At 39.1% G+C, this 11,210-nt stretch overlaps 1 protein-coding gene across 2 annotated transcripts in view; it reads left to right on the forward strand.

Annotated features, from left to right (window-relative positions):
• The window catches only part of LOC124169528 (homeotic protein antennapedia-like), a 427,885-nt gene extending 419,263 nt beyond the window's left edge, over positions 1–8,622 (forward strand). For both annotated transcript variants that reach the window (XM_046548173.1, XM_046548168.1), the window contains exon 3: positions 1,539–8,622. In XM_046548173.1, the coding sequence (XP_046404129.1) occupies positions 1,539–1,792 (254 nt within the window). In that variant the 3' untranslated portion in view covers positions 1,793–8,622. The remainder of the gene's footprint in view (positions 1–1,538) is intronic.
• Positions 8,623–11,210: the final 2,588 nt, after the last annotated feature.

The following is an 11,210-nucleotide window of genomic DNA, read 5'->3' on the forward strand; positions in this document are numbered from 1 at the left end:
CATATTTAGTAAATGGAACACTGGATTAAATCCTTGAATTTTAGGTTAGTTGACATTCGTTATTCCTATAACAAAGAGCATATTTTGCGATTTTATTCCTAAAGAATAAGTGTCGGATAAAATTCGTAGTCACAAGAGAAAAGATGAAGTAAATTTCAATTTGGAGTTGAGGTTCATTTGGGTCTGTAGGCCACGGGGAGACAGCCTCTCGGCATCTCCGGCCTCTCTCTCGGCTGAAGTCGGCCCCCGATCTAGGGCGTTCTCACGGATTTTGACGCAATCCGAGCCTTTTTCAGTAAAACAGAAGCGTTGAAAAAGAGGTGGAAAAAGAACAGAAAATTTGGATCCGGGATGGAATAAACTCACTTATTCTCACAATGGCAGTATAATTTCAGAGAAATAATTTTCCATGTGAAGCAGCAATAGGGACGTGTTCAACCACAGGTCCAGATAAAAGGTTACATAGCTATATGCTGATGAATCAGCCGTTATTTTACAAATTTCATTTCAAACACCTTGTAAAATACCGATGATGACCAATTGGATATCTTGGAAGTGGATAATGAAAGTAGACAATTATGCTAAAATAAATAATTCTAAACATGTATGTAGTAGTATCATCTCAGGCAGAAGAGATGATATTTTGGTCGAATGTATGTCTTTCGGAAAAAAATCTAGAAAGAACTAAATTTGACAGTTTTGGCCTTTATTTCCCTAGGTAACCATGCATTTGTATTAGCTCTGAAGTTTATTATCTCTGTTTTCGTTCATGATTATCGGTGAGCATTAAGGGAACGAACATTATCAAATATGAGTCAAAAAGTTTGTGTGAGTGTTTCCTCTCAATTATTGTTGATAGTATGGTCTTTTATGGGAGAACGAGTTGGTCGATTAAATACAGAGAAACCAAGGAATCTCAAATATCATGCATACTCAAGGGAATCTATCACTCGTTGAATGCTGATGATTAGCGAGAAAAGCTGTGATTTTTTTATCTTTTTCCATTTTATGAATCTTCCTAATCTAGTAATATGTTAGTAGTCGAAATATTGTTTGTTTTATCTCTTAATAATGGCATTAAGTATCAGCAGTTAATACAACAATAATAGTAGGGTTGACTGATTTTCAACTGTCTCAGAATAGATATTCAAACTTGAAATTTTACACAGTAATTCACTCAAGTTTTGCCTCATAATTGATGCCCCTACTTTATTCAATAAATTTTAAGCATAGCAAATTAATTCAATCGACATAGTTTGTGTGGAACCATAAAATTTTTCTCAAACACAAAATTCATTTGCTACATCTGCTATTAAAAATTATTCATGCGTATGCCTTATTATATTATTACTTTTCTCTCGGAAACTGTCATTGCCTTTTTATTCTCTTCATATGATTGCTCGACATGCCACCTAACTTATGACTGTTGCTCGTAATATGAAGCATGCATGTCACATTTCCTCGACCACTTTCGCGAGTCTTCTCATCCATCTTTTCTCTCCCCTTTCTCTCTCCCATCTCTTTCTTCCCACAAGCAGAGAGGAAGCGTGGACGTCAGACGTACACGCGGTACCAGACGCTGGAGCTGGAGAAGGAGTTCCACTTCAACCGGTACCTGACGCGGAGGAGGCGGATCGAGATCGCTCACGCCCTCTGCCTCACGGAGAGGCAGATAAAGATCTGGTTCCAGAACAGGCGGATGAAGTGGAAGAAGGAGAACAAGGCGAAACTGGAATCCGGGCAGACACCCGACGGCATGCAGCCCGACTCTCCGCCCACGCCGCCACAATAGCTGTCGAGCCCCGGTCCCCCGTTTGACACTCCCATCTATTGAGCACCGAAAGGAAATGACGTGGAGGGAAGAGAGCGGCGGAGACGGTGGTCGAAACATTCGGTATGGAAGGCCGAACCAAGCCGGCCGACCGTCCGCCTCCTCCGGCTGCGGAGGTCGCCTCGGCGTCCGGAACCAGAGTGGATGGACGACGGCAGCCGGCCGCGGCTCGGACGGGCGACGAGGGGTCGACGACACTGGCTCCCGTTAGGGAACGAGCATGTCGCTCCGGGTGCAGGGCCAAGGAAAGAAAGGAGATCAAGCTCATGACGACCAAGCTAGTCACGAAACGGAGATGCTTTGGCATAAATTCCTTGAGAAATGATTTGTCAGCTGGACATTGGGATAAAGGAGAAATAAGCAAAGTAAAATGATGCAAAATCCACCAAGGCTCAATGCTATATTTTCTTATTTCTCATTCTTTTGAATCATGAGTATTACTTGGTAACTGCAAACATATACTTAATAAATGGTACATTCTAAAGAAATCGTGAAAGAAAATTTTACAAAATTTATTTGAAATACCGAAGCCATGTAGTTTAAATACCTGCAAGCCAGCAATTGAATCAAATTTACGAAGAAGTCGATGAAAAATGCTCTCAAGTACATTTTTTGAGGGAGTTTTTTTGGGAAAATATTGAGTCAAAATTCTCCTTTCTGCAAGGATGCCGTTAAGAAATAATATCTCCAGCTACTACACATACCAGCTATAATGATCCAAAATGTTACAAGCTTTAATATCCGATCGTCCTCACCTGATGAAGCTTTGAGCAACGCCCTCTTCACTCATGCATTTACTTTCTCTTGATGGAACGGAATGGAATAAATGATCAAATTAGGGGAGACATAGTAAGGGGAATCGAGCAGTGAAACGGATAGCTGCACACACATGCAGCATCTTACCAATTTCGTCGAATGTGGAGAAGACCCTATCCCGAGGGAAAAGACGATGGTGATGAATGAACAGAAAGGAACAAACGTGCTGCACGTTAGCCTTTAATTTTAATTTGTGTACAAAGAGAAATTAAGTGAAAACTTTCAGAGAGGAAATTCAGGGCTTGGACTATTTTATTCGTGTACTGCGCCCTGTTTTCCTTTTCTCAACTTCGAGGCTAGTCTCTGCTGTGAATGGAGTGTGAAACCCCAAAAGGTTGTTATTTTTTTTCTTTACTCCACCTGTAGAAATCCCCCGTAATTCACATAAGCAAGCCCCTCCCACAACCTCTATCAAAATTTCGGCCCCACGTATCATCGGCATCAATCAGCCACCATCCCTACAGTCATCAACGTGTCATCTCTAAATCTCCCCGCTGTCGGGGGATTCTCGGCCCCACAGTCCTGCCAAGAGGCATGGAAACATCTCGGACGCATCAGCAAAGGAACTTTGGGAATATCAAGGTAGACTTCGAGTTCGTTGGTGAGAAGAAACCTTCTTTATTTTCAGTCCCCCACGGCACAGACATGTGCATCATCTTACGCCAATGTCGTTCTCTTCGCAGCGCTTTCTTCATAATAATTACCTATCTTCCGAGTGATCTTCTCAACCATTCAAAGTAGATTTAAATCTTATGGGCAAGAAAGAAGAGGAGAAATCAGCCGTCGAAATATTTTCCGTAACTTTTTTCGCCTAAAATGAGTTCCAGTTGTTCCATTTTAATCAGCAATCGGAAGAATGTCCCACAGCAATTTAGTTTCAACGTTTTAAATTCATCATCGGTACATTTGAAGTCATCTCTTTAGTTATTTTCAAGTGTAAATGAGAGTTGGAAACTGTGTTCGAAAAGTTCAGGAAGAAGAGTGAACGAGGACACTTGAGATTGTGTGCCCGTGTACCTGTCTGACGTAAGATTGTGTTTGTCCCTCCCCATATCCCCGCAAGATGGTGTGCTAAATTCTGCGGACTTCAGCTTGAAGTCTCCTCACACGCTTTATTTTTCCTTACAAGTGGAGAAAAATCATCAGTCCCTTCCCCCAATCCGCAAATTTTACCCAAACGCCCTAAAGAGTCAGCGGTTCCTCAGTGAAATACCTTGTTTGTCGGCGGACATACACATTTTTTGAGTGCAATTCTTCGTGTGAGAAAGAGAACCAGTAAGTTAGTCTTATAGTGACTAAATAGTGAATTCTTCTCTCCTTTCCCAGAAAAACCCCCCCCAGTGTGTGTTGGATTATGTAAAGTATATGTATAAAAAGTATATAGAAATTGCGAGTGTAAAACGTATATATAAACACAGATACATATATATTTTTTTTGGAGTCCCTCAAAAGTGCATGCCCCGGTAGGAGAAAGTGATGCCTATGAATCAAGAGTGTTGGCAGTGCAGTGCCCACCGTTTGTCGAGTGCAAACGGGAGGGAAGGAGAGGCAAGTGAGTGCACAGAGCCCGACGTCCCCTTCGCCCTCCCGCACCAACCCGTGGATTTACTTGCGGGAGGGCAGTGGGAGGAGACGGCGGGAGGAGGGGGTTGAATGTACAGTGCGACTCGGCGGGTGGCGAGGAATATGAGACACAGCCACGGTTGACACCAGCAGAGGACGGCGACGAAGCAGCAGAGGAGATGAAGCAAGGTCAGTTCTTCTCTCTGAGAGCCAGCATCACTCCCTCCCCTTTCCACCTCGACATGCATACATTGTCCCTCCCCCTCCCCACAGTCTTTTCTTCTGCCAACGTTCCCCAATGTAGTAGCCACGCATAGAAGGAAAGGGAAACGTGGGAAAATATTGATGGCGTCCTAAATTGAAACCTTCAAACCAATCTGATGACCAAAAACCCTTGTCTATTGGGTCTTTTCCATCCTCATCGAGAACTGCAGTGGTTGTGCGGACCGAAATTAAAATATTCTGCAGGGGGAGACACTGGAGTGGGTGACTGGGATGGCTTGCGTGTGTACACCTGTGCTCGGGAGACAAAAGTGGCGGCCAAAAAATGATGAACATCTTTGGAGTAGGGACATGCAGGGAAAGTGAGGGGAAGCATCAGACATTGTGGTGCAAATTATCAAGATGATTATGAGCTAAATAAAAACAAAAAGACAAAAGACTAGCTTAAAAATCTTGAAGAAATGACAATTTTTATTGAGTGCCAAGATTGATGATGTTTGTGCGAGTGAATGGTGATAATTATGTATAAAAAATCCCTAATCTTACTGTTCCTTTTTTATACAACACACGAAACACACACATACACACACCCTCATGTTGCGTGGGATGACCAGAGTCCGGAGCACCTGAAAATTACTATCATGTGTCCTCTTTCGCTCTTTTGAGCAAGTGGGAATATTCGTTGGGAAAAGGGCACTTTTCCGTAAGAACGCGACGCTTTGACAGCGCCGCCGCGATGTGCTGACAATTTCGGGTGTCCGCTCGACTCTCCATGTCGCGCAGGAAACTCCGGGAATTCAATATTCACGACATTTGGACCTTGGGTCACAATCACGGATGGAAATCAAGGGACTGGCGGAAGAGTGGATCAGAAATGAGTGTGAGCAGTGGGAGTTCAAATTATTGCCTGCAACTCTCGTGGGTCACCATGTAAATATATTTAATGGGAGCCATGATGAATAATTTAAGCTACTAAGGGTAATATAAGGCTAAGACGCTGACCGTTGAGTGATGTCACGCGTTGGTTTTGCCGGTTCGCTGGTATTTCATTGCGTTTGATAGCATGCGTTCACTGGGTAGGGAGCTCGCACTGTAATTGGTCGTAGTGTTGGTCTCCCTACGTGGCTAGTGGTGAAAATAAGTTGTGAAACGCGTCGCCCTTGCTGGCGAGGGGAAAGAATCGAAACATTACGAGGGTTGAGGGTAATCACACATTTCGAATCCACTCTTCAAGTTATCATCTCCTCTTGAGGAATTGGTTTTTTTTTGCCTTTTTCGAAAACCTATTTGAAATTGATGGAAGGCTGTTTCCACGAAAGGAACAGGTTTCCTAGGTCCAAAGTGTCGTGTAGTGTGTAATGAGGGAACCTTGCTTCTTCGCCTTTGGCGGGGTGTAATCTCGCTCCATACTATGTGTATATTAATATATATATTATATATAAATATATTTTTAACTCGAGTCGATTGATATTCATAATATTATATAATTGATATTGATTTATTATTGCATTGAAAGCGATATAGAAAAGAAAAAAAACTGTAGGTTGCGGTCGACGTCAGGGGTCGGGCCTGCGGGTTGTCTCCTTCATTTGTTTAAAACGAGAGAGGTGATAGACAAGATACGACGAAATGGACAAATTTTTCCGCTTCAAAAGAGGAGGAGGATGATGCGGGAAACTTGGATACCAAAGTACACGCTTTTCTTTCTCCACTTACAGTTTAAGTTCTACGCTCATAAGGTTTTGGTAATAATTCCATGGCAGTTGAATTGCACTACAATTTTGTTTCACTCTGCGTTCCTTTGATATTACAATATTTGCGCTAATTACTCAAATTGAACCTCTTTCGCATCCATCAAAACATTTTATAATGCCCAAATTATATCTTATTCCGCGTCGAATGTACCAAAATTTCAATAATTTACTTTTCCGGACACCACATTCAAAATAGTTACCATGGGCTGTCGTTGAATCTAAAACTAAACGATGGAAACGTACCAACTATTGGCTTCCGTTCCTCTGAAGTTGTATTCGTAAAATGTACCTATAGACGAATTGTAATTTATACACCAATTATTAGAAATTTTAAAGATGTAACAATGCATGTATGAAAATAATTTTGTGATGTGTTTAGTGGGGAGTAAGCTTAAAAAAAATTCTGAGGAATTTTCCGTGAATATGTTTTACTTTCAGATTCACTTTGGGGGTCGATTTTAATTTTAACTGCAATAAGTTCAGTTTTATGGTCATTCCATCACTAGGAGCTAAAGAGGACTACATTTCGAAACGACATGCCTAACTGTTTTATTATTTTTACCATCTCAATTTCAATCTAATTACTCAATTGATGTAACTACTTTTGAAAGATTCAACAATAGATACTGCCAAAGTTTTAATTGACGTGCAATCCTGAGTTTAACGAGTATAGTTGTTCGAATGACGTTTTGAATGAAAGCATTTTCTTTTAACGATAATTAGGGACGCATATTTTTACTGGAAATCCATGCTTATATCGACTTCCGTGACGGATATTGGCTACTTGGAACCGTCAAACCATGTTTTATTTTTAACTTAGCATCAATTTGAAGACTGAGATTTTGTCATTTCTTCGTTATAAATACCTAATATACGTAAAAAATGGCTTAAATATACGTAAAATGAAACTTGAATGAAGGACCATTGAATTACTCGAGACCCTGTTCAGTAAAATTGGGGGAAAAGAAGAGCCTTATTTCTGTATCCAATACTACCTTCAGAAAGTATACGTAATAAAAAGTCTCGGGAAATTTAGGTCCATATATATAGCGCTGAATTTCGTCAAAAAATTGGATTTTTATTGAGCGCCTCTTATACGTCCTTCAAATTTTTGAAACAATGTAAATTAATCCGTGGTGAATCTAATTTTATAAATTTATTCTGGCGTCGGATTGGGACTTCGTGGGTATAGTCTTATATTATTTCGATCAATACTCTTTCTGGTATTTAAAATCGTGCTTGATCAAAGGCATCCCAGACATTTTATCATTTATTCACTTAAAATAAATTTGTTACCAGTCTTGCTGCTGTATACATGGATTTAACTTATTAAAATCAGTTACTTTATTTCGAGGTTCTGAAAGCCAATTCTTTTTAGTTTTAAAATGAGTGAAACTTTGTTACAAAATTGATTTTTTTAATGCAGATCAAGTGAAAATATAAGAACATTCTCGCCAGATCTCCATGAGGATTTGGTTAAGGGTACCTGCCATATTGCAAAAAAACTTTCCTTAGGTCTTTCATCCCATATACGTGTATATAGCCTGTATACGAGAGCATTACTTTTGAAATCTCAATATTGCAAATAATATATATTATACATAATTGTTTTCGTTATTTATTCTGAATACTTTTACTTGAAAATATTAAAAAAAAGAGCTGCAAGTGATTGCATGGCACGTTGCCTTCCTGTGCATAAAACATGAAAACCTCTCCTCGTGGAAATCTGTCTCGTTTACATACAAGAGTAGGTTGTAGGCTTATATAGACATTGAAATACCTCATCGTTCTTTCGTGGTATGTTGTTTTTAACGTTTAGTCTGAATTGTCAAAGTGCAAATTAAAAAAATTTCTTATTGGTAGCCTAGATATCGTACATGTAGTGTTCCAGTTCTAGTGTGCATGATGAGCCTGTCCAAATGTGTTTGAAAAAAGAAAATAAAAAGTTGTGGTTGAATAAAAAAAAACATCTGTTTGAATCTCTTAAAATCAAGATAACCCTTTCCTTTTTTTACGTTTAAGTTGACAAATATGAGAGAATTTCTCTTTGATTTGAGGGTAACTGTTGACGAAATATACAGGGTTGTTAACGGCGGCCACTGCTCATAGAAAAAAACAGCCTCGTGCACAAATTACCATTAGGGAAATACATTCACACTCATCGAGTCTATACCTACTTACGCTGTAACTTATCGGATGAAAAGAACTGACACGATCAATTTTTATATTTATTGTCAGTTTTTGTTACATTGTAATTGTTAAGATTACGCATTTTTATGTTAATTTTAACCCAAATATTTTGTAAATACATTTCTTTTTGTTTATTTCTTAAGATTGTGATAAGTTGAGTTTTTGTTATTGTTTTATTTTTTTGTGTGCCACAAAAATTTCTGTACAAAGTAATCAGTACACTCAATATAGAGTTTTTGAATACTATTCTATATTTCTTTATTTTTTTTAACCATGACCACGCCTTTTGTTTATCACCACTAACTCTGAGTCGGGCATCGCCTTTTAATACCTTCTTATTTATGTTCTTTAAGTTTCACAAGCCCTTACTTTAAAATTCATTCCACAAGCTAAAACCTCAGTTGAAGCTCATAAGCATAAAAAGACTTGAGGAGGGTCTTATTTTGCAGTGTTCTCTTATTTTCAAACGCATATCGTTTGATTCTGCCGGGAGAGCAGCGTCGTCTGCTCCATCTCCCGTTCTGCTTGGGAATTGAGCCCCTCTCTCCCAGTCTTCTATCGACTATTTTAAAATTCAGAATAATTTGGATCTGTGTAATTCTCATACCCCGGCAAAGATGGCTGCAACCTTCCTCAGCAGAGAAAATTATTGGCTTACACCATGTCAGTGGCTCCGCCTTAGAGTTGGTTCTTGACGGAATGATGTATCGATTGAACCTAAAATACAGCTATGAAAAGCTTTAAGTGTCAAACTGCTCGGTGGGTGTTTCAGTGCTGCCGAGACGGGGCCGGCGGAAGATTTGTGAACTAACACCACCTACCACACCAGTTTTCTCGTTTGCGGAGAAGTCGACCGCCGTTTGTCTTACTTTAAGATGCTCTCACTCTCTCGATCCCTTCTTCCTTGAAGAGTTCTATCTTCTTAACATTCCATCTTGTTTCGCTAACATCTCTTTACCGTGCCCTGCAGACACAATTGAAAATTTGACTGCGGTATTTTAAAATAACTTGTAGTTTGCCTTGCTTATCAAAGTCTCTAACATATATTCGTGTTCATCAATGGCGATTAAGTAGTTAATCCTCGCTAATCTACTTTACTCCTCGCAATTCCGGATGCCATGCGGGGCAACAGGCTGACTTTTTGAGCTTTTAAAAAGGATCCTCTTTTGCCGCTTGCTCGTCAAGCATTGTTTTCCGAGAGGAAATTTATGGCGGACGGGAGGAATGAGAGAAGAGGGGTTCCTTGGACGGGAATTACGACTGTTGGAGAGGGAAAGAGAGAGAGATAGAGAGAGAATGAGGAAGATAAACCGCGGTTTGGCAAGGTAGACGAGAGAAAACTGTTTTTTGATTTATGATTTTTTTATGTGTCAAATGGATTGACATATTTGACGGCTTGAAACTTAGGCGTGTTGGATTCATTTTCATTGAAACAATCTAGATCATATTTGGCTGTTCGTGTGGGATTATTGGTGAGCTGTTCATTTATCTACCGCGGCCTTAATAATGAAAATGATGATTTCCTTACAAAATGGTTCCATAAAGGTATTATGGGCATTTCCATGGAAATAAATCCGTCAAGAAGGCAGTCTGGAGATAAGATATGGTGATAAAATTGGGATGAAATAAATTTGAATGGAAATAAATGTGATATCCCGGCTTTATATTTCGAATTAAAAAAAATATTTGTTTTTCAATCTGAAAATGATAAATAATGATTTCTATTACTATTTTACTTTTTTGATTCATTTTACTTTGGAGAATGTAAGAATTAGAAGGTAATTTATAACAATGGGAAACATGATTTCTCCCACATCTCTAAACTTCCTCTAAATATATTGCCCATATTTATGACTTGAATAGCTTATTCTACCCCATAAAAACAATACGAAGGAGGAATACAATACCTGGGAGATTCGTACTGAGCATGAGAGCTCAGTTCGAAAATAATCTCCAGGCATTTTAAGTGTTATATATTTCACCATCTGAATTCAAGGTTGGCAATTAACCCTCATATGGATTTACAAAATTAGTTACGTCGTTGGATTCTCGGCGCCGCAGCGGCGCCGCGTCATTTATTGCTATTATCTTTCAAAGTTAGCCAGATTTTACAAGTTTTCCGATTGATAATGGTAAATACATCTATTATCTTTATTTCTTACAGTGTTTTGCTAGATTTAAACCCTTATTGTTGAAGTTATAACAAAAAATCTTGAACGCTGCATTCTTTTCCATTTCTTGCCGTAATGCTCTTTATTTCAGTTCCCTTTGTTTGTTATTTTTGAGTGAAAGTTTTAATTTCATGTGTTATTGTTGTTTGAAATATTTTTCTAATATGCAGAACTCAACAAACTCCGCTTTTTAATGATTATATTGTTTATAATTTTATGTATCTAAATACTAAAAATGATGACGGAATAAAATTCGTTTATGCCCATATGACATAATTTTGCTTCACTGCGTCCACCCATTTGTTATATCTTTGCAGTTTATATAGAAGGAAAAGTTATTAAACGTTAATAATGGAACAGCTGTAGGTTAAGTGAGAAGAGACGAGTGTTACTTTCGTGATTTTTACAAGATTCTGGCGATCAAGACAAATCTTACGAATATTCTGGGAGCTTATGTCCTGCATTAAAAAAAATCAAGTCTTATGGGTTTTGAAATATAAATAATATGGGATGACAAGCGACGTGTCAAAGAACCCTACGCTTCTTTGGAGTTGAAGCTAGAAGAGTCGGTACTCTTTTCCTACCACGGAGCCCTATTACCCCACTGGGGGCGTGTAGCCCAAGGGAAAGGTTTCCTTAGATATGGACGGGTAACTGTTTTGC

This window comes from Ischnura elegans, chromosome 1 (assembly GCF_921293095.1).
Source record: "Ischnura elegans chromosome 1, ioIscEleg1.1, whole genome shotgun sequence".
NCBI classification, from domain to species: Eukaryota; Metazoa; Arthropoda; class Insecta; order Odonata; family Coenagrionidae; genus Ischnura; species Ischnura elegans.